At 46.1% G+C, this 20,907-nt stretch overlaps 7 protein-coding genes across 7 annotated transcripts; 4 read left to right on the top strand and 3 right to left on the bottom strand.

Moving 5' to 3' along the window:
- Window positions 1-643: 643 nt before the first annotated feature.
- Window positions 644-2,384, bottom strand: BDV38DRAFT_232265 (class I SAM-dependent methyltransferase). Its single transcript, XM_032053022.1, has 4 exons — window positions 1,691-2,384; window positions 1,496-1,606; window positions 1,190-1,440; window positions 644-1,119 (listed from the first exon to the last, which is right to left on the bottom strand). The coding sequence occupies exons 1-4, from the start codon at window positions 1,741-1,743 to the stop codon at window positions 719-721; spliced, it is 816 nt and encodes a 271-aa protein (XP_031919957.1). The 5' UTR covers window positions 1,744-2,384; the 3' UTR covers window positions 644-718.
- Window positions 2,385-2,775: 391 nt separating this feature from the next.
- BDV38DRAFT_232267 (uncharacterized protein) lies at window positions 2,776-4,133 on the top strand. Its single transcript, XM_032053023.1, has 3 exons — window positions 2,776-3,046; window positions 3,118-3,577; window positions 3,642-4,133. The coding sequence occupies exons 1-3, from the start codon at window positions 2,827-2,829 to the stop codon at window positions 4,009-4,011; spliced, it is 1,050 nt and encodes a 349-aa protein (XP_031919958.1). The 5' UTR covers window positions 2,776-2,826; the 3' UTR covers window positions 4,012-4,133.
- An 802-nt stretch (window positions 4,134-4,935) lies between these two features.
- BDV38DRAFT_4120 (aquaporin-like protein) lies at window positions 4,936-6,660 on the bottom strand. Its single transcript, XM_032063306.1, has 3 exons — window positions 5,857-6,660; window positions 5,467-5,767; window positions 4,936-5,411 (listed from the first exon to the last, which is right to left on the bottom strand). The coding sequence occupies exons 1-3, from the start codon at window positions 6,268-6,270 to the stop codon at window positions 5,044-5,046; spliced, it is 1,083 nt and encodes a 360-aa protein (XP_031919959.1). The 5' UTR covers window positions 6,271-6,660; the 3' UTR covers window positions 4,936-5,043.
- Window positions 6,661-7,350: 690 nt separating this feature from the next.
- Window positions 7,351-8,516, bottom strand: BDV38DRAFT_232270 (BTB/POZ domain-containing protein). Its single transcript, XM_032053024.1, has 2 exons — window positions 8,259-8,516; window positions 7,351-8,208 (listed from the first exon to the last, which is right to left on the bottom strand). Exons 1-2 carry the CDS (start codon window positions 8,279-8,281, stop codon window positions 7,398-7,400), a joined length of 834 nt encoding a protein of 277 aa, XP_031919960.1. The 5' UTR covers window positions 8,282-8,516; the 3' UTR covers window positions 7,351-7,397.
- A 3,502-nt stretch (window positions 8,517-12,018) lies between these two features.
- On the top strand, window positions 12,019-13,642 carry BDV38DRAFT_289700 (flavin-containing monooxygenase; the record flags this gene model as incomplete). Its single annotated transcript, XM_032061321.1, has 1 exon — window positions 12,019-13,642. One exon carries the CDS (start codon window positions 12,019-12,021, stop codon window positions 13,633-13,635), a length of 1,617 nt encoding a protein of 538 aa, XP_031919961.1. The 3' UTR covers window positions 13,636-13,642.
- Window positions 13,643-15,189: 1,547 nt separating this feature from the next.
- On the top strand, window positions 15,190-17,805 carry BDV38DRAFT_289704 (major facilitator superfamily domain-containing protein). The gene is made up of 4 exons (XM_032061322.1): window positions 15,190-15,825; window positions 15,879-16,149; window positions 16,216-16,558; window positions 16,633-17,805. Exons 1-4 carry the CDS (start codon window positions 15,653-15,655, stop codon window positions 17,562-17,564), a joined length of 1,719 nt encoding a protein of 572 aa, XP_031919962.1. The 5' UTR covers window positions 15,190-15,652; the 3' UTR covers window positions 17,565-17,805.
- A 421-nt stretch (window positions 17,806-18,226) lies between these two features.
- On the top strand, window positions 18,227-20,798 carry BDV38DRAFT_232277 (flavin-containing monooxygenase). The gene is made up of 7 exons (XM_032053025.1): window positions 18,227-18,630; window positions 18,692-19,093; window positions 19,152-19,480; window positions 19,538-19,875; window positions 19,930-20,077; window positions 20,143-20,247; window positions 20,308-20,798. Exons 1-7 carry the CDS (start codon window positions 18,444-18,446, stop codon window positions 20,512-20,514), a joined length of 1,716 nt encoding a protein of 571 aa, XP_031919963.1. The 5' UTR covers window positions 18,227-18,443; the 3' UTR covers window positions 20,515-20,798.
- The last annotated feature ends 109 nt before the right edge of the window (window positions 20,799-20,907 follow it).

The following is a 20,907-nucleotide window of genomic DNA, read 5'->3' on the forward strand; positions in this document are numbered from 1 at the left end:
AATAGATATGTCATCGGCGTGAGAACTAGGGTTGAACTTGTTCCTTGCCAAGCCCAACTGCTTAAAGCTTAATCAAAACTGTCGATAGAATTCAAGCCTCACATATGTAGCAGTTCGAACAGAATCTGTCGGAGCACCAGGCTCCGAGTAACAAGGGTGCATGTAAGTGAGATTCATCATACATTAGCGCAAGCATTGTGATCACAGCCTCAGCTGTATATCCTTGTACTTCTGTTAGTAATAGTACCCCTCCCAGGCTGTGTACAGGTTAAAGTCAAAAGTCCTCGTCAGCTCGGTAGCATACTGCAATGTCTTTGGCCAATGATCCCTTGGCTAGCGTTTTGTTGCCTGATGTTTGGTTACATCGCATGGTTCCCTGTAAACTTATGATGGGTTGCATTGATCTCAACATACACCAAATCTGTATAACTCCAGAATGATAGCTTTCCACCTGCATTAATGTGGAGAAAAACAAGCCGGTTGGACTGTGAACGCATTGATTGGCAATTGAAATTATAAGAGATGTTAAAAATCATATGGAAAGGAAATTGACAGCCGGCGGAAGGCCATGGGTGGCGTCACATTACCATGGAAAGGTCAATGGCAAACCACAGGCTGTGATGTGTTAACTTGGAAAGGTGACATAAATCAAAGTTCTACTAGTTCAAGCGTGAGCCACTATTCGTGCTATCTAGCTGGGTACAGTATATCTTGCCGCCTATTGGGGCTTTCTTCCCACCACGCTCCACCGAGTAAAGGCCCAACAAGCACCATTACGGGTCTCGCTCTCAACACGGGGCAAGAGCCCCTTCACCAATTCCATCACTTTTTCGTTTTTAGACTTGCGTGCCAAGATTTCGCTAATTAGCAAGTTGCATTCATGCATCGCAAGAGCAAGGTGTGGGGGTGCATCCCGGGACTCGGACTTGATATTCTCAAACCCCGCAGCCTCAAAGCGAGAAGAGAGGCTGGGAACATAGGTCGGACTCAGCCTTTTGTCCTGCCCCTGAGAGAGTTTGAAAAGTGTCTCCAGCGCCTCAGACTGGTTATTCGGGTTGGTCTTCAAAATGCGGAACGAGCTCATATCTACTTCCACCCATTGCAAGTACCCACCAGGTTCTATATATATACGGATTAGTTTCTGAGTAGAGTTCTGTATGAATAGGTAAAATAGGAAAGAGTAATATACTTAGCAGTTTGAGTAATCTGGTAAGAACATTTTCCAACTCCTCTTCTATCAGGACCAAAGTAAAATGTCTAATATGGACTATATCGTAGACACCAATCAGATCCTCCGGAGGATCTGTTTTGATATCCCACACGAGAGTGCGGATATTGGAAGGGAGCCACTCAGCTGGTGGGGTTGCCTCAAATGAGATATCTAGTGCATCCAGTTGCACTGTCTGCGGCAATCGCTTAGCTAAATCAGTGAGCCAGATACTAGTTCGATAACAAAATCAGTATAAAAAAATTCAGAGATATAGTAACGACTGACCCTGTTCCTGTCCCTACGTCTGCGACTTTCAGATTGGGATCCGCTGTAGGGATATCCGGATGGGTGTGATATCCGAAAAACTCCACGCAAAGGTAATGGTGGAGGTTGATTCTGAATCACCAGGTAGTGGTGTATATCTCATTAGTCGTGGGCAACTTAGGTATAGTAAGGATTATTTTGCTTCTGTTGACTAACCGATTGTTATCGAGGTAGTCACGCGTAAGGACATATTCCGGTTTCAGCGCCATCTTCAAGGATTGTAACTGGGTTCTAAAACTTCAAAGTTGTTCTCTTTGGGGGAAATTTTCTTTCTCTATTTCTTTCGTTGGCAGCAGAATGAAGATAACCTGGGAGGTCTTTATAGTTCTAGGAACAAGAGAGATGGGATGCCTGTGGGGTGACACATTAGGGTCTTTCAACCCAGGTCCGCAATGTCCCACCGTACGACGACCGAAAAGCGACTCCGTCATATAACACCAAGGAAATACAAGGTTCTTTTGCGGCCAGGCTTTCTTTGTTAAGCAATATAAAGTGGGGTCATCGGGAATCAGGGCGTCATATGGTTGGTCCGACCAAAACATGAGCGCTGCCAGCGTTGCTCGAAAATCTGACGTGAGTTGCTCTTACATTGACAAGGGAAAAAGCTCTTTAGGTCCGAAGCTACGGCGTTGGTGCTACTATAGGATGTTGTCGGCTAAGTAGGATATAGTAAAGATTCACGTCTCGTACTATTTATTCTGTATAGACCACACATATGATCGGCATCAGCCTAGGGCACGGCCGGTAAACTAGGTCCTTTTTCCGTGGACTCAGATACCTTGTGAAACCTGAAGTGCTGCATTTTCCATGCTACATATGGTATTACCCACGACCCCTCGACTAATGTTATCCTGAGGGGGCCAAAAGCAACGAGATCTGCCTGTCGCACCGTGAAGGGTCAAGCACGAAGCTCATCTGCATATTCCCTGGTTAGTCTCAGGCTGACCCCGCAAACCTATCTATAAACGGAAACTAAATCCTAGGGGAAATATGGACTTACCAACCTAGATCATGACAGGCTGCAAGGCCTACAGGGACCAAAACTGCCCCCATTTTGCGCTCGAGCATCAGGCGGAAAGCTGCGCCGGTTACTGTGACCTATCCTTGTTAGATGCTACCCTCATCTGCTCACTGGACCCCAAGTAAACATTCTCGGCCAGCATGAAACCACTAGATACAAGTCATATAAGGCTCTGGCTATTCTGCTAATTGCCTGTTTACCACATGTGAAGAGCTCTATTCCCACTTGCCCAACTCTCGTGCTCGCCAGTTTATCAACCATTTTGCTGAAAATGAAGAGTCGAGATACTAATAGGGTCTCATCAAGCCCCTCCCATGAGAGCAAGCAAGCTGTCCTTTATTCCATAACAATTATATTTATGATCCTAGAGACGATAGCGGTCATTTTACGCTTTGTTTCCCGCCGCATCGGTCAGGTCTCATGGAGCCGTGATGATACCTTAATCATAATTAGTTGGGTAGTGACCATCGCTTTCAATGTAACTATTTTGGGTAAGTCAAACTGCACGCAGAGGTATCATTGCTTTGGCATTGAAGGCTAATCAGCGTTCGGTCATTCGCAGTTGATGTCCACTATGGAGGCACTGGCCTCCATATGGCACGAATCATGGAAACTGACCCGGCAATGTCTGTCTATTTCTCCCAGGATATCATTCCTGTGGGGGTGACCTGGCTCTTTTCTGTCGCATTCTCAAAATTAACCGTATTAAGTCTTTATCTATCACTCTTTGCGATCAACCGCGTCACGCGATACATTTGCTACGCGACGGGAGCTATTATCATCTTAAACTGTCTGGGGGGATTTCTCGCTTGCTTTGGTGTATGCGTCCCATTGAAGGCACTCTGGGACCCTACGGTTTCAGGGCGCTGCTTCAATTTGAACTTGTTGCTTCGATGGATCCGACTCCCGCATATATTGTCGGACGTCATCATGTTGATCCTTCCCATTTCGCATATCATCAAGCTCCAAACCACTCGACGGATCAAGTTGGGACTTCTGATTACTTTTTTCCTTGGTAGTGTGTAAGTTCGTGCTTTCACACAACATGCCTTTCATCCAAAGACTGTACTGACGCGTCGTGTGTAGTGGATTTGTCTTTGGGTTGGTATGCTGGGTACAATACTTCATTACGGATGCGATAGCCGATAAGACATGGTCAGCAGTTGACATTTTCATTTGGAGCGTCATGGAGGCTGGCATGTATCTCACTGCTGCCTGCCTACTGGCATATCAGCCCCTAGTGAGCCTTATTTGGAGACAAATAAAGAAACGCCTCATGGGTATGTCCATAACCAAATCCGAGCAAGGCAGCACTAGAGACTACCAGATGGGATCGGGAAGCCATGATCAGATACCCGATGGTCGGGCCTTCGTGCCCTTAAACGATAAAGAGGAGTACATAGGTTTGGTGACAGTGGCCAAGGTGAAGCAAGGTCAACGTGATGAGGTTGTATGAACTAAAAGCTAGTATTTGTTGAACAGGAAATACTACTTAGGCATCTTCTAGATACTCATGAACGAGGGCTTTTCAATTCGACCCGGGCCTCAGTGTTGGACATCATAAATATTACTTCAGCAGCGTAAGAGAGACTTATCTATAACGCATAGATTAAATTAAGCTCAGTAGCTTATGTTAGGTGCCTGATTACCTAGGTAACTCTGCAACAACGGGATCTTATCAATTTCTGCTGGCAGAACTAATAACTATAAACTCGCTTAGTTTTACTATCAACTTAACTACTAGTCCTGAGTACTATATAGATATTGGAGTTGATCGGTAACCAGCATGTTTTGTGTTTGATGAGACGTGTAAGGGTACCGTGTTAGGCTGCATCAGACCCTGGCCTTTATCACTACATTAAATGTTTATCCCCTGAGGGAATACTGTAAATTATATCTACCCTGTGCGAAGCATTCGGTGCTTGCCATTTTAGAAAAAATTGACAATTATGTAGTAAACTTTAGACCAAAGTACAGTCGCATTTATCCCACGAATCACAAGTAAAGGCAGTAACTTATAAGATATATCTCTTGAATACACAGTATCATGGCTTGGTGCAAGTTCTGTTGTTGTGTGACTAGATGAGGATTCGCGGGGAGTTTTCGGATTCCCTGATCAACTCTAAGTATGATATTATCTCGGTCACCATATGAAAAAGAAACCAAAGAGTAACACCCCAATATAACGGAATACCGGATAGGAAATTGCCAAACCAAAGTATAATAATAGATATGGGATGTGGCGCATCAAGTTCAGGCTTACCCCGAGGCATGATCTAACAGCAATTCGTCGACATTCTCTCCAGATGTGACGACCGTAACAATCTGCATGGGCTAGTTAGGTTTGCCCTTGGGTTATTAAATAAAGCGCGTTCTGACCATATAATAAGCGTCTCAACCTCATTTCGTGGAGGAATCTAGGTGCACAGGAGGTCCGCCAGGCCATCTATTGGATGCTGTAGTGATTTGAGCTCCCGCTGACACCACTTTACACCTGCTCATTACCATATTCCTTATCAGATGGTCCACTGTTGCTGTCAGTATTCGCCGCACTAGTTGGATGGTGGGTTGACTGATCGCTTGGTAAGTGCGAAGGGTTTGGCCCATCAACGTGCCAGTTTATCACTTCGTGCCACGGGCCGGGGCCCGCAGCGGCCTCCCACTGATTGAAATCCTGGCTTGGATTAACAGTTTCATAATGAAACATGCTGAGAAAGCCATAGAATCCACACGCAAGGAGGGACCCCAGCAACGGTCCTACCCAGTAGATCCAGTGATATCCTGGGAAGCTGCGGTTGATCACGTCAGGGCCAAGGGCACGGGCCGGGTTGAGGGCACAACCGGTATAGTAGGTCCCTAAGTTCATAATCAGCTTTTGTGCATGCATATCTACACAATTAGGCATATTGACCGACTAGTTGGTTCACAAACAGGACCAGGCCAATTCCAACAGGCGCAAGAAATGTTGACTTTTGCTTAACTACAGCCAACATGATCACGACAAATACCAGGTTTGCCGTCAGGAACATTTCAATGAACAGGCCTTGGGAGATTGAAGTGCCACCGCCCAGCCTGGTCTGGACGTTTAGAGGTCCTGGGAATAGACAACTGACCACACCCGCTGATGCAATCCCCGCCACGATTTGAGAAGCAAAGACTAGTACACCGCGAACAGGATGCATGCCTCCACAGAGACAGAGGGCTAAAGTGACCTGAGGACTATTAGTACTAGTATCAAAGTCACGTTACTGACCAGGGGGTCTGGTCCGTATGTCAACGCTAGTTTGGCGCGGGAACGTACCACTGGATTGAATAAGCCACCCGTCACACGGTAAAACGTCCAAACATTGACAAGGAGAGAGAATCCGAAAGTCAGCGAGAGATACAGGAGGTTCGCGGTATTTGGTGGCGCTCCTTCAGCCGGCTTGGGGGTATTGGATACCTGGCCACCAGCAAATGCGAAGAAGAGGAACATGAAGGTTCCGACAAACTCTCCCACAACGGCCACGAAGTTATTTTGGAATGTATGGGGTACGTGTAACATAGGCAACTGTCCCTTCTCTGAACGGACGATGGGGGCCGTGTTCCCTCCAGGCTGGCCCCGTATGCGACCTGCTAGGCCTTGCATTATCGGAGTGGTCGACATGGTCGATACATTTCTGGAGGAAGTGTGATTCACACTATCGCCCCGTCTCGGATGGATCGAGCTCGGCATTCTTCTGTAGTCGAGATACTAAGTCTGATAGAAAGGAGATCTCAGCTCGGGAAACAACTTCTGTACGGCAAACCGGGAATCCACTGTTTGGAAACTAAAAAGGCCAATTGTTGACCATTATTTATAGTTGAACTCTCTTGTCGGATACCATGACTGGTGGGTATAGATGATATCATGAGCGCTATCTGCGCCATTGTTTCTAGTATCGGTATCTAAGCGTAGAGGACTCAGCGTGTCAGAAGATGAGGGCGTGGCAAGTTGACCGACTTGAACGCACTGGAGAACCAATCATTAGCTACGTAAGAAGGATAGCGAGTCAGAAATTTCATGCAACTTGCTCAGAGCTGATGAGCTAGTGGTTCACCGATGTTTTCGGTTGAGCAGTGGTCCGATGGAATGGTGCCATGTAGATTTGGACAAGATTTCAGTCAAATGGACACTCCCAGGGTACGATCAAGGAATGCCGCCTGTTCTACTAGGCTATAGGATAGATTGACACAGGTGGCAATGGCAATTGCATTCACAATTCTAGAACCTGTCCTCGAAGTTACCACTCTACTATCGTACGATCCATATGATATCAGCACTCTGCCCGATAAAAACCAAAGGTCTAAGGTTCTTAAGCAAAGGTGTCAGATAGGGTTGTACAAATCTACAACTAACTCTCCAGGTGATACTTTAGGAAAGACTAATTGACCAAACATATCAAGTTCGGTCTGGACCCACGCCAGGGGTGGGGCCGAGCTGGGTACGAATAGCCGTTTAACCAAGGTTCTTCCCACTGACCTTTCCGTACTGAACATCTAATTGCATCATGTAGTGGGCAGATTTTGTGGAAATACCGTCAGAACCCTTGCTTACCTAAGCCTGCAGACGTGAGGGCCAGGCATGTTGACAAATATGTAATAAGGAAGACTTCTGTCTAGGACATCTATATCTAAAGGCAGTCTGGTCATGTATAACAGAGTTAGAGGATCGCCCCAGAGGGAGGATAGATGCCTGCGGGAAATAGTTTCGCACAAGGAAAATAGGCATATTGGGAATAATTGCCGACTACGTAGAGTAGCATATACTAATTTCAGGTATTCCTACTAAGCATTTCACTCTACCTTGCTCACAGGAAGGACTCAAACTTGTAAGGAGCTCATGCCAGAAGTAATCTGGCTGTTAGAATCATTCTCGGTGTCTGTAGAGATCGGTGTCATGACACGCAGAGAAGACGCAGGAGAGGCTTTGCGAATACGTGGGGAAGGACGCTTGAACTTCCTGTTTCTTATTTGGTCGGGGGTAGCAAGTCGCTTAATTTCGCACACCTCTCTTCGCCTAGGAATTTCTCTGCCGGAGTCTTGCACCGGAGAAGTGGGCACAAAATAGCGTGATGCGGTATTTGTGTGACCAAGCGATTCCATACTGCCTTCTTTCCACTCAATCAAGGCGCAGCAAAGCTCTTCAAGGAACTCGCGAGGGAGATTGTCACTGCCCAAAAATCGCGACTTAGTCGCACTTCGCACCCATGTATCTATCACAAGTAGGCGCAGTGGGGACTTGGGCAGGGTATGAGAGTAGACATAATGGATTGTGTGGTCATCAAAGGCTGTGTCACTTTTGCTATCAATCCAAGTTTTGCAAAGGGAAATGACGTTGTTCTGCAGTTCCACCATTTCAAATTTCCCAGCAAGTACCCAGAGTTTAATCAAGAAGAGCACACTTTGGGGTTTCACAGCTATTTGACCACAATACATCCAACTAATGAGTACGGAGAATACATCAGGATCGTCGTCTGGGAAATGAATAGGAAGTTCTGTGACAGGACTCTGAGCTCGGTCCGCATAAAGATCGTCAAAGTAGGGCGAGTGGTCGCATAACAGTTCTAAGTGCACATCAAAAGGGGTATCGTCGGTCCCCACACTGATACGCGCTATCCCAGCAGTCAGAGTACTTCTCATTGATTAGTATGTAAATCTAAAGACATTCGAGCATCCACCCACTTCTTCGTGAGTGGCTTAGCCATTTTCAAGCTATTTTATCGGAGTATTCGGGAGAAGCTCTATGGGTGAAAAGTCGCAAGAGAGCTGAACGATTGATCTTGCGTCAAGGAACCACGATACGCCACACGAGGTTTCACCCTTCTAGAAGATAGTTCGTGTTAGAAATTGTGATCATATAGAGTTCTGTTCCATGCGCCCAAAGCCCCACTTGGAGAGCTGGTCTGTAGAGTTGGCGGAGCGAAAATGTCACGAGTCCCGACTCCCGAACGACGACAAAATTGATAAGTACTACACGTGATTCATGTAGTCACATGTCATACAGCAGATTATATTAAGCCACGGCTGCCATGCGCTTATATGAAATTTCGATAATATTATCTACATAGTAGGGTGCTAGAATACAGTATCCTTCAGCATAATTAAGATTATTAGTAGCACTTTAAGTTTATAGCTTCAGCCTAGCTTATTTAGAAAATTCTATCTATAGTAGTACCTAACTTCATTACCTCAATCTCGTAACTCAGCGAATGAATTTATGCTATCATAGTGGCTGCTGCGGTGGCTGATAGTAAATGACTTTTTGTTTTTTTTTCTGTGTCAAAAAGTTGACACCGAGGATCCGAGTTCTTCCCAGCCAACACCATTGTTATCGCATGCTAGACAGTGGTTGTGTGAAAATACTCGCATTCCTAAGGGCTAGGTATCGCTTGTGACACGCTACTGCATGCTGACCACCGGTAAACAGATCCGTTCGGGTCCATTAGGGTCGGTATAAGATCGCTGGCTCCGATCAGACAGTCCAGTCAAGGGGCGCCCTTTTCATATTGAAGATCGACCTAATCTCGGTACTACGGTCTGCACGTGTGTCAAATAGCAGGGGTGGGAGATGTCTGCTCGAGCAGACATCTCCCATCCCTGCATTTAAGGTAGGTCTGAGTCGGGTTCCTGTGACGTCAGGTGACCCCATGGGAGACCTTCTCCTCCTCTGCCTGGGCAGGGCTCAATGCAAGGCGTTCACTGCTCTGGTTTTAACCGTGGCGCCGGCTTTCCGTAAAGTACAGTAAGAAGTACAGCAAGATTAAATTATCATAGCTGTGATATTTTCAGAAGTGAACTAGTCGATATTCCGAATATATAAACTACTATATTTGGTCGATGATATAGCTTCACCATACTATGTGTACCGCGAGCTGTAGTGAAGATATACCGAATAAACAGTAAAAGTTGGCTTCTTCCTGCAGCTTTATTCGCTTCCAGAACGGTACTGTCCTAGTTTATTGCAATCCTTGTGTAGCTCGTCTCCGGGTTGCTGTTGTTCCGAAGGGGTTGTCTAGTTAATGATGTGAATCATTGCCCTAAAATGGTTTACCAGTAAGCTATAGAATATGTTAGAATAACAGCCATCTTTCTGAATCATCGAAGCATAGATACTTAAATTATTCATATTGCTCATCCTCAAATACGAATGAGTAATTCTAGATTGTATATAGATGTTCTAACTATCTGCCGCCTGCATCATGATGGGAATAGCAAGAGAGGATACAGTAGCTCCAACAATCTATATATTGTATACTTATAAACGATATCAAGATGTCGTATTGCAGCACGTCTTTATCAACAGCCAATGTGAGAAAAGTAAAAGGAACTGTAGATGAGAAAAGATTTAAAATAGTCCGAAATCTATAAGCCAACAATCTACAGCAACAGGAGCAACAATGACAATCATTCCCCATCACATATAAACAAAACCCTGACATAAGCTTCAGACAGAGGTGTGGATTGCCCTATCGCTGCCGATGCTGTTCAATTACAGGCAAATTATCACCAACATTGGCACCACCAGCCAATGGTTCGTTCTCCTCGAGATGATCGGTGTTAGTAGTCTATAAAACTCATTGCCACCATTAGCTAGTGCGTGGCATTCATGCGTCAAAATGACCTACTTGTGTATAGAAAAGAAGACCGGCTTCGAGTCTCTGTGGTAATGTCTGTCGACTAGGACTCGAAAATCTCTGCACAAAGGAATATATGGACTCGAGTTGATATATTTCGTTCGGAGGATAGTCGGATGCATCAAGGGACAGGAAATGGTTCTCAACAGAAGGAGCCGAAGTTGGATGAGGATTCTCGGGATCCTCGCAACCTGTATGCAAGGCCAGCTTTAAATTAGTGTAAACTCACAATAGATGGTCAATTATAACTATGGGAATTCCATACTTCGATCTCGGCTCCACCACTGACATATCTCGGGTTTATGGATTATAAACCGGATCCCAGGAACACACGCGACAAAGAGCGCTATGAGTGCAATGATTGCCCCGGTGGTTAGGGTCATTTTGTAGTAGACGACGGAGATAAGGGGTAATCAGTCTATGTGGCTTTAGAGATTTATATCACTAGACCCATGTATTTTGTTGAAAAAGTCGTTATACATAATAATGTAAAGCTTGATATTTATCGATGGATGCACGGAGACTCCTTAGAAGAGGCTGAGGTGATATACTACTTAGAGAGGGTCATTGTTGTAGGCCCAGTCGGGGCTAGCATACGTTTCATAATTCACCACGGAACTTAGGACTTAGGCATTGACCCAACTCGCTTTGACTGCAAGACTGACTGGCAAAAGGTGGCGCGGCTTGGCCTGTCTATTGCAATTGGTCACTCCCTTTTTAGCCTTTTGGATTATACATAGTGTGACCCACCCCGATCCACGGCCAGGTATCCTATGTAGATCTGCCCTTACACATTTCTACTATTCGGCTGCTGTAAGACAGCGAAGACAATGGACAGAATCTCTATGTCTTTCCCCAACAATCGACAATAGCGGTGCACCTAATCGAAAAGTAAAGTTTGTCATGGGGCGCCCAAACCAATCAGTCAGTAATGTCAAGTTAGTTCCTGTCAAATGGTTGTTGGGGCCATCTCAGCTCCAGCGAGAGGGCAGCTTGTCTCTCCTTGGAGGCTGTGATACGTATGTAATAGTAGGCAGACGTTCAGTAGAGCTCCGCTCTACAGCAAAGCTTGCACAATTACCGTGTGATCTCCACTTGGTACAAATTAAATTGGTGTTTTATGGTCCCAGATATTCTTATAATCTTGAGAGTGAAAACCCTGTAATAGATTTATAGGGGTAGTATTAACATCTGTACCCGATAGTTGGTCAATATCTACCTGGGTAGACATTGACCGTCCGAGCGTCTGCGCCCGTGCGCTAGAGCAGTCTCACGATATGAGCTGGCGTACAAGTTTTATCCTACCATTATACACAGCAACTGGAGACCATGTAGGATGAATTCCTTGATTAGATTGATTATTTTACTTCAATCCATCAATATAATTGTGTGGGAAGAAATCGCCTAGGAAGAACAACAGCGCTAGGCCTAAGTAGGCAGCGTCGATGTTTGCTAATTAGGCTTACATGCTAATGTCGGATGGCAGGAGGGAAGTTACTATTCAAGGGTTGATTGAAGATCCGCCATCAGCGCCAGTATTGGTTGGTTCTATTTCATTGTGATGGTTCTTCTGATTGGGTGCTCCGTCTGCGATGGATGGGGGCCAAACCTATTATTCTATAAAAGCTTCCGAGGTACCAACTGTATAGCTAGCAATTTCAAGACATCCTCAATGCTCTGTATAAATTCGCTGGGTAATTTCGTTAGAGAATTATTTTCTTGAGCCGCGACACCTTAGGGCGGACACCCAGAGAGCGTTGCAATCAACCACTCAGTCACCTTGGTTGTCAGAACCCCCACGCATGATCATGTCCACACATTTATACGACGCACTCGTTATTGGCGCCGGGTTTGGGGGAATCTACCAACTATTCTCCCTCCTCAAGCTCGGGCTGACGGTCAAGCTGGTGGAAAGGGCCGGAGGACCCGGAGGAACATGGTATTGGAACCGCTATCCGGGCGCGACAAGTGATACCCCTTCTCATCTGTATCGTTATTCCTGGGATAAGGAAGACCTCCAATCATACCCTTGGTCTCATAACTACCTGGAGAGAAAGGATGTTCTCGCCTACCTGGAACATGTTGTGGACCGCCACGACTTGCGCAGGTATATGCAATTTCATACGGAGGTCGTCTCCGCGAGATGGAACGAAGACAACTGTACGTGGACTGTGGAATCTAACCAGGGTTCTTTCATGGCTCGCTATCTCATCACGTCTCTCGGTATTGTCACGGAGCCGAATTGGCCGAATATCCCCGGGCGGGATCAGTTCCAGGGCAGTTTGTACCATACTGCTCGGTGGCCAGATCAGTATGATCTGAAAGGCAAGAGGGTCGGAGTGATTGGGAATGGATCGTCTGGTGTGCAAGTGATCACTGCAATTGTCCAAGATGTCGAGTCCTTGGTCTGTTTCCAACGACATCCCCAGTACATCGTTCCCGCTGGCAAACGAGCCGTCTCGCAGGAGGAGCGCGATGAGATTAACAAGGCCTACGATGGGATATGGCAGAAAGCAAGACAGGAGATTGGAGGAATGGGCGTCGAAGAGGCCAAGGCGAGTGCGTTGAGTGTCGTGGACGAGGAGCGCGAGCGGATCTACCAAGCCGCCTGGGACGACGGAGGAGCCTTTCGATTCCTCCTGGGTACATTCAATGATCTAATTCTTAATGAAGAATCCAACCGAACGGCATGCGACTTCCTGAAGAAGAAAATCCACCAGATTGTGCAGAATCCAGAGAAGCGCCGCAAACTAATCCCGAGCGAACTCTACGCCCGCAGGCCGGTCTGTGCCGATGGCTACTACGAGCAATTCAACCGGGAGAACGTCGATGTCGTCGACATCGCGGAGAATCCCATGCTCAAGTTTACCCGCAATGGGATCAAGCTGGCCGATGGAACTGAACACACGCTGGATGTCATTATTTGTGCCACGGGTTTCAATGCATTCGACGGGGCTTACAGAAGAATTAATATCATCGGGCGGAAAGGGAAAGCATTAAAAGAACACTGGAAAGACGGACCGATCACGAATATGGCGGTTGCAACAGCAGGATTTCCGAATCTCTTTATGATAGTTGGGCCTCAGGCTCCCCTGACTAATGTGCCCCCAGCCATTGAAGCCCACGTTGAGTTCATTACCAGGGCCATATCGCGTGCGGAAGAACATCGCAGGGAGCAGAGTACTTTGCTGTCTCCGGATAAGAGTGTAATCGAATCCACAGAGGGAGGGGAAGCCGCATGGGGTGTATTGTGCAATGCTATCAGCGAGGCGGCGCTGTTTAGAACAGCGGCATCGTACTTTAATGGCGTGAATATCGATGGTAAGCCACGGTCTGTGTATATCTTCATAGGCGGATTAAATATGTTTCTACAGAAGCTGAAGGAGTGTGAGGAGAGTGAATACTCTTCTTTTCATCCGTTCTAGACCTGCGACACTGGGAAGGTGTTCTATAGCCTCTTCTTGTTATCTACCGGGTTATATTTCTACTTATAAATGAATTTATTTTCTAAACGTATAGTAAAGCCGACACACTGGACTGCTGACTCTCGGTAGCATTTCTTAAGTGAATACGAGCTTGAACAAGGCACTGGTTCCTTCACACCTAGTAATGACATAAAAGTCTGCAATACGTATGTATATGGTGTAATGTAATACTCTACTCTAATATATTATCTCAAACGGACACGGACTAAGGCGACAGGTCAGGGGAGGGTTAATGTTGATTATGTACTATGACCTGTATTAGGTTTTCCCTAAACCACACTCAGTGAAATAGGTATGACACTGTTCCGCACAGATTCTGAACTAGGGCACTGGACCTACTAGTTTGACTATTTAGACCCCTCTTCTTACTTTCTTTAAATGAGAGCAATTATCATGGCGTGTACCTATCCTCCCAGGGTATCCCGCTTGGGATGAGCTACCAAGTCTCACAATCTCTTACGACGTCTGCGTCTCAGTTCAGTTGGAAGACCAGGAGTCGAGACGGCAGAGATTGGCCGTGCTTTCCAGGATGTAAAAATATGCGATAGTAATACGTACCCACTTGTCATGAGGTGTATTTTTGTCATGTTAGGTGATTAAATGGCAAATGGATTGAGCGCCAAACTTGGTTAACCAACCAACTAAGTGGAGAACTCGATCTTATCAATCGCATGTTTGTCCCCACCATGGCCTCTCTATCAATCTAAGCCAGAACTTTCAAGTCTACTAGTCGCGGGATGGAATTAGGCAGCCATTTATTATTCTCAAAGCCATCACATTTTCTGTGCACAGGAGTACAATGATTCAAAGGGGCTTTATTCAGCTGTGTATGTTATGTTAATCTTGGTGATGAATTATGAAAGCCAACTCTATACTATGTAAAAGCAACTACTCCGTACTCTCAGCTTTATTCAAAATCAAATTATTTGAACCGCCTCTTCAAACTATAGGTCCCTGACTCAGGGTTCTTGAACCTGGCGAAACTTACCAATTTTGGCCCCAGTGGGGAACTCTAGTGCCGACTAATATAATTTGGTCGCAATACCTCCACGGAACCTAAGACATGCTTCGCTTCGTACAATAAGCCCTTTGCCACAACAGCTCTGGCATTGTTCTAAAGACTGCCTGAATGAATTGATGGCACATAACCTCAATCTATTGATGGCCCATGGTGGGACTAGGTTTGAGCCATATCAGTGGAATGGGTACTTTCAAGTATCAGGTCCCTTTCAGGCCGATTTCGACATTCCTCTCAACCGGTTTCTCAATGTTTCACCTTGAGGGTTTCGATCTTATCTCGGCCCACTTCTGGATTCAAGGCAACTTTTTTTTCTTTTCGGTAAGACTGCCGAGATTGGCTAAGAGGCCGGTCTCCAGATTGACCGTAACGCTCCTAGACTACCAGACTTCATTGATCGGGTATTTACGGATGGAGAAGAGAGACCATTTCAATCAGTAGATGTATGTGGAGGCAGAGTCGTAGCTTGAGTCAATAGATGTTCCAAGTGCAAGAGTAACTCTGAGAGGGTTTTCTGGGCGTGCGACACACACGAGCCCGGCGTATACACAATCTGTTCACCAGGCCCATCTGCAATGCTTGTACAGAAAGCTTGATGGGACTTGTTTTGTGGGTTCGGTAGTAGTTCCTACTGGTAAAAATCTTTGGTGGATTCATGTAAAAGCCGCTGGCCTCAAATCATTAGTTGGTCTAGAGCCACAGTCCCACCACTCTACGCCAAAAGTGGTATCGACTGGAAGGCGAATTCCATTACTTAGTGATTTCTTTCAAAGAGCAATAACGCGAAAAATTCTCAAAGTCAGAGTGGGGAGACCACGGGATGGAGACCATCAAATGACCACGTACTAGAGTTATAAGAACCCCATATTCCAGTTTTGGCTTCAACATCGATCAAGGTATTTGTGATTATTGAGAGCAGCTTTGATAGCCTTTATCCAAATGACTACCCATAAGGATTCCCCCTCTATTGGGGTCAATGAGGATCCGATGACGGTGAGCTCAGACATCCCTGCGGTGGCCACCGAGAATCAGGACCAACAAGACGGTGTTCGAGTCGCTGAGGCAGTGACTGCCTCCTGGTCCAAGAAATCCCTCATCATAACATATGCCTCGTGAGTAATCTTCGTGTGTTCCCTAATCTCATCTTTCGCTGAGTAACTCACAGCATGTGGATGCTATACTTTGTCAACGGCCTAAACAACAATCTAACCTCCAACCTCTCGGCATATATTACGAGTGGTTTCTCGGAACACTCGCTGTTGACGGTCATCAGCGTTGTGACCAGTGTGATGGGTGCTGCATGTGTCATGCCGATTGCAAAAGTTCTAAATCTGTGGGACCGTACTCTGGGAATATCTATCATGGTCTTGATTGCCATCATGGGTCTTATTATGATGGCTGGTTGTCACAATATCACAACTTATTGTGCCGCGCAGGTAAATCCTCCCAGTCCGGTTTTCCCAACCTGAATTTCTGCATGTCAAGATGCTCATCCCTTCAAGGCATTCTATACGGTCGGCTTCACCGGTATGATTTTCAGCGTTGATGTGATCACATCGGACACTTCGTCACTTCGCAACCGTGGCATCGCATATGGCTTTACCTCGTCGCCTTATATCATTACTGCTTTTGCCGGATCACCCCTATCCAACCAATTCCATGAGACCAACTGGCGATGGGCATACGGAACCATTTGCATCATTCTTCCTATTGTTGCTTCTCCCTTGATCATCACATGGGAGTTGGCCAAGCGAAAGGCAGACAAGGAGGGTCGATTGCAGTATAAGCCGCGTAGCACTCGGACATGGTGGCAGAGTGTGTGGTTCTATATCATCGAGTTTGACAGTAAGACCCTTTTTAATCTTTTGTCTTTCCTGTATTGTATAACATAGACTAATATGCTTCAACTATTTTCACAGTCATCGGTATTTTCTTCATGATCGGCGGATTGATCCTCTTCCTCACCTCTTTCAACATTGCCGGAAACACCAAAGGAGAGTGGAAGTCGGCCAAGATAATTGCCATGATGGTAGTCGGATTTTGTGTCCTTGTTGCCTTCGTTGCCTATGAACGCTGGGCAGCGCCGAAACCATTTATTCGTTTCTCGCTACTCTCCAATCGGACTGTGATCGGTGCTTGTCTGTTGGATATCACATACCAAGTTTCCTACTACTGCTGGAACAGCTACTTTACGTCCTTCTTACAGGTGGTCTTCAACACAAGCCTCACCCAGGCCGGTTACATTAGTGCGATATTCGACTTGATGGACCCCATCTGGCTCATTGGCTGTGGCTACCTCATCCGAGTTACTGGCCGGTTCAAGTGGCTGCTCATGTTTGCCGTTCCACTCTACCTGCTGGCCAGTGGCTTGATGATCTATTTCCGCGGCCCCGGGCACAGTGTCGGGTACATGTGCATGTGCCAGATCTTCCTCGCTGTTGGTGGCGGCACCATGATCTTGATTGAACAGGTAGCTGTCCTGGCCGCTGCCAAACATGAAGATTATGCCTCCATGTTGGCGCTGCTCAGTGTATTTGGTAATGTGGGCGGTGCTGTGGGCAGTAGCGTGTCCGGCGCCATCTGGACCAACACGCTTCCGAAGAAGTTGCGTGAGCTGTTGCCGGCGGAAACAAAGGATCAGTGGGCGGACATTTACGAGTCGCTGGATGTTCAGCTTAGTTATCCCGTGGGCTCGCCTACTCGCACTGCCATTCAAAACGCGTATGCGTTCAGCCAACGGAACATGATGATTGCCGGGACCGCTGTGATGGGCTTGTCCATTGGCTGGGTTCTGATGATGAGAAACATCAAGGTGAAAGACAACAAGAATGTAACACAAGTTCTATTTTAGGTTTGAATGCCAGAAATTGACCCGCGCCGCCGTATTCCCCGATTTCATGGTCACACGTTCACATTCGCCGGCCTGGGAGAAAAGATTATTCCAGAACAACAATGGGAGAATGAGCAGTAGATCTACTGCTGGGTGGGGCGAAACTTTGTGCGTGGAACCAGGGTTCTCGTATGTTCGTCGTGGTTGCATCTCTGCGTCTTCTAGTCACCCTGTGTACTTGTCATCGTTTTCACTTACGACTTAAAGGGTTCCAAGCCTTAAAAGAAAAGGGGTGAATACGACGCGAGGGTAATAGGGCCCTTTGGCAAAGGGGCACTGAGTACTATCCGAGCTAATCTAGAGGTTGGATTGCTGGACGCAGGTTCTTGGCCGATGCAAGGATAAATACAGTTTAGGGATAAGTTAAGAGTTGTGTACTATTTTCATGTGCATACAAAGTAATGCACCTGCCGATATGTAGCTCATGGAATATCATTTGAGAATTATATGCCCCATTCAAGGACAGAGTCAGTAAGAGCAATCAGGTTGAAATTGACATTTGATGGTGCGATCAGTGATCCTAAGCCAGGCTAGCCGAATTGAGTTAGATTTGCGAGACGTTATTTAATAGTCTGGCAAAGCTTCGGCTCATTTATCTCTCCGGGACAGACAAACATCAAATATCTCAGCGTTTGCTTGACTGACTTCACACATCACAGTACAAGTGGGCCATTCCAGATATTTCATAGTACCACAATGGACTCTATTACCGATGACCGAGGCATTGTTCTTCTAGACGACCCAGATACTTGACATTTACGCGTATAAAGTGTGAAAGCGGAGCTCGATGACTGTCTAAATCTACCGAATTGTACGGAGTATTTGATTTTCTATGCAAAAATGTCAAACTCGAGCTCAATGCCAGTCCCTGCACTCCCATCCTACAGTCAAGTTGCTTGCATTGGGGCAGGAGCAAGTGCGATTGCGTTAGGTGCATCGCTGAAAAGATGGTACAGTTTAGAAGATATTCGCTTTTTTGAGCGGCAGACAGACTGTGGTGGAACATGGCATATCAACACCTATCCAGGTAAGTACGAGTGATATGTTTCAGGGTAGTACGCTTTATACAGAACTCATTTCTCTCTCAGGTTGCGCGTGCGACGTTCCTAGCGCTCTATACAGCTTTTCATTTGCTCCTAACGCTCAGTGGTCGAAGTTGATGCCTTCCCAACAAGAAATCAAAGCGTACCAGGACGGTGTTGTGGCAACATATGATTTGAGACAAAGAATGATATTCCGCACGGAGGTGACACGGTGCGTATGGCGGGATGATGCATCTCGATGGGTTCTTTTTCTCCGCAATGTCGAAACTGGAGAAGAATCAACACATGAGTGCCAGGTACTATTTTCCGCCACAGGGCACTTTGCTGAACCTCGGCCCTGTGAAATTCCGGGGGCTTCGTCTTTCCAAGGCGACATTATTCATTCCGCCCGATGGGATCCTAACGTCAGCCTAGAGGGTAAAAGAGTTGTGGTTGTCGGGAATGGATGTGAGTGGGATGTATCTGTATCTGTTATGGCTATCAACTAATATTATGCGCGCTTTAGGTACGGCAGCGCAGATTGTACCTGCTATTGTCAAGCAGACCAAATCTTTGACGCAGATCATTCGGTCCCAACATTGGATCTTCCCAGCAACCAACTTCACCTACCCGAAGATCTTGAAATGGATCTTTGAGTACATTCCTTTTGCATTGAAACTTCATCGACTGCATATTTTCCTCATTGCGGAGAATGGCTTCCGAATGTTTCCAATGACAAATAGGGCTGCACGGCTGAGACAGAAGCGCAGAAAAGAGGTTGAGAAGTACATGAAAGAAACAGCGCCGCCAAAATATCATGATATTCTGATTCCAGATTTTGAGATAGGATGCAAGGTGCGTTCAGATTACATATAGTAGCGGCACCAAAATGCAAAATACTCATGTCACTAGCGACGGATTTTCGATGATGGATATCTCAAATCGCTTCATAGTGAAAACCTTTCTCTCACAACAGCCAAGATCCTTGAGATTGTTCCTGAAGGTGTGAGAACTTCCGATGGAATCGTTGCTGCCGATGTCATTGTCCTAGCAACCGGGTTCAAAACGAATCAATTTACGCCCTTCATGGAAATTGTGGGACGTGATGGAAGCCTGACTGACCACTGGAAGAGATATGATGGGCCTGAAGCTTACAACTGCTCTGCTATGAGTGGATTCCCGAATTTCTTCCTGCTGTTTGGGCCCAACGCAGGAACTGGTCATACCTCAGCGCTGATGGCTGCGGAAAAGTAAGCTAAGGGGAAAGGACCCAGCAAGGTTATCTTCAAGCTAACCTCCAAAAGCTCTGTCAATTACGCTCTTCGTGTACTAAAACCGGTCTTTGAAAAAGGAGCGGATTCTGTTGAGTTAACGCAGGTAGCGGAGGACGAATATTCCCACAGAGTTCAAGATGCATTAAGAAAGCGAGTGTGGAATGCTGGCTGCCAATCGGTAACTTGTCTTTCGTTGCGAGGTTTAAAATCATTAAATAAATGATGTGCTAATCAAATATATAGTGGTATCAAAATGATAAAAACTGGAATGCCATGGCCTATCCATGGTCCCAAGCCTATTTCTGGTACCGGAGCTTATTTCCAATCAACTCACACTGGAATGTCCGGGTATGATATTTGTGGCACGACTGAAATCCATTGATGGAAAAAGGCTAATTAGATCCCCAGACCCGTGGCCCCAGGAAGTCTCAGATCGGCACATACTGGACGATAATACCCATTCTTGTTGGTTTGAGTATCGCCGCATCCCGCACCGGGAATATTTGGACCGTTGGTCCTATGCTACTAGACTTTGGCAAGAACATGCTGTCTTCCATACGACACATGTCCACTTCTGGTTTTGCGGAGAATTGGATCAATATAGCCAAGGGCTGATTTTCGAAGTCGAATTCATCATGTCTCAGAGCCCGATCGTAGAACAGACAAAAAAAGCTGTCTAGGCGTTATCACTAGAGAGAAGAACACGATTGATTCTGGGCTCTGCTCATTACTTGTCACTTAATCCGTTTTAGTTCATTTGTTCTCAACCGTTTTCCTTTTTCCATTCTTTAAATTTTTTTATTTTATTGAGCCCCTTTTTTCAGTCGATATACTCCGGCATAGCATAATAGCCCGCCTTGGAAATGCAATAGCAGGGTGTGTGTTACTGGGTCAGGGACCTATGGAATACAACAACTAGGCCATACCAAGTTAGATAATTTCTACCAGTATTTGCATAGTTTTCGTTTTCGTCACCTCCTCCGAATGGTCTTATTCCAAATAGCTTTG

This window comes from Aspergillus pseudotamarii (genome assembly GCF_009193445.1).
Source record: "Aspergillus pseudotamarii strain CBS 117625 unplaced genomic scaffold BDV38scaffold_1, whole genome shotgun sequence".
Lineage (NCBI taxonomy): Eukaryota > Fungi > Ascomycota > Eurotiomycetes > Eurotiales > Aspergillaceae > Aspergillus > Aspergillus pseudotamarii.

Coding starts and splice junctions, on each gene's coding strand:
- BDV38DRAFT_232265 (XM_032053022.1), bottom strand. CDS start 1,743: ATGGCGCTGAAACCGGAATATGTCCTTACGCGTGACTACCTCGATAAC. Junction 1,607..1,690: donor GACTACCTCGATAACAATCG/GTTAGTCAACAG, acceptor CTGGTGATTCAG/AATCAACCTCCACCATTACC. Junction 1,120..1,189: donor CAGATTACTCAAACTGCTAA/GTATATTACTCT, acceptor GTATATATATAG/AACCTGGTGGGTACTTGCAA.
- BDV38DRAFT_232267 (XM_032053023.1), top strand. CDS start 2,827: ATGAAGAGTCGAGATACTAATAGGGTCTCATCAAGCCCCTCCCATGAG. Junction 3,047..3,117: donor TTTCAATGTAACTATTTTGG/GTAAGTCAAACT, acceptor GGTCATTCGCAG/TTGATGTCCACTATGGAGGC. Junction 3,578..3,641: donor ACTTTTTTCCTTGGTAGTGT/GTAAGTTCGTGC, acceptor CGTCGTGTGTAG/TGGATTTGTCTTTGGGTTGG.
- BDV38DRAFT_4120 (XM_032063306.1), bottom strand. CDS start 6,270: ATGCCGAGCTCGATCCATCCGAGACGGGGCGATAGTGTGAATCACACT. Junction 5,768..5,856: donor GTGGCTTATTCAATCCAGTG/GTACGTTCCCGC, acceptor AATAGTCCTCAG/GTCACTTTAGCCCTCTGTCT. Junction 5,412..5,466: donor GTTTGTGAACCAACTAGTCG/GTCAATATGCCT, acceptor TTATGAACTTAG/GGACCTACTATACCGGTTGT.
- BDV38DRAFT_232270 (XM_032053024.1), bottom strand. CDS start 8,281: ATGGCTAAGCCACTCACGAAGAA. Junction 8,209..8,258: donor GCTAAGCCACTCACGAAGAA/GTGGGTGGATGC, acceptor ATCAATGAGAAG/TACTCTGACTGCTGGGATAG.
- BDV38DRAFT_289704 (XM_032061322.1), top strand. CDS start 15,653: ATGACTACCCATAAGGATTCCCCCTCTATTGGGGTCAATGAGGATCCG. Junction 16,150..16,215: donor CAACTTATTGTGCCGCGCAG/GTAAATCCTCCC, acceptor CATCCCTTCAAG/GCATTCTATACGGTCGGCTT. Junction 16,559..16,632: donor CTATATCATCGAGTTTGACA/GTAAGACCCTTT, acceptor CTATTTTCACAG/TCATCGGTATTTTCTTCATG.
- BDV38DRAFT_232277 (XM_032053025.1), top strand. CDS start 18,444: ATGTCAAACTCGAGCTCAATGCCAGTCCCTGCACTCCCATCCTACAGT. Junction 19,094..19,151: donor TGTGGTTGTCGGGAATGGAT/GTGAGTGGGATG, acceptor TGCGCGCTTTAG/GTACGGCAGCGCAGATTGTA. Junction 19,481..19,537: donor ATTTTGAGATAGGATGCAAG/GTGCGTTCAGAT, acceptor TCATGTCACTAG/CGACGGATTTTCGATGATGG.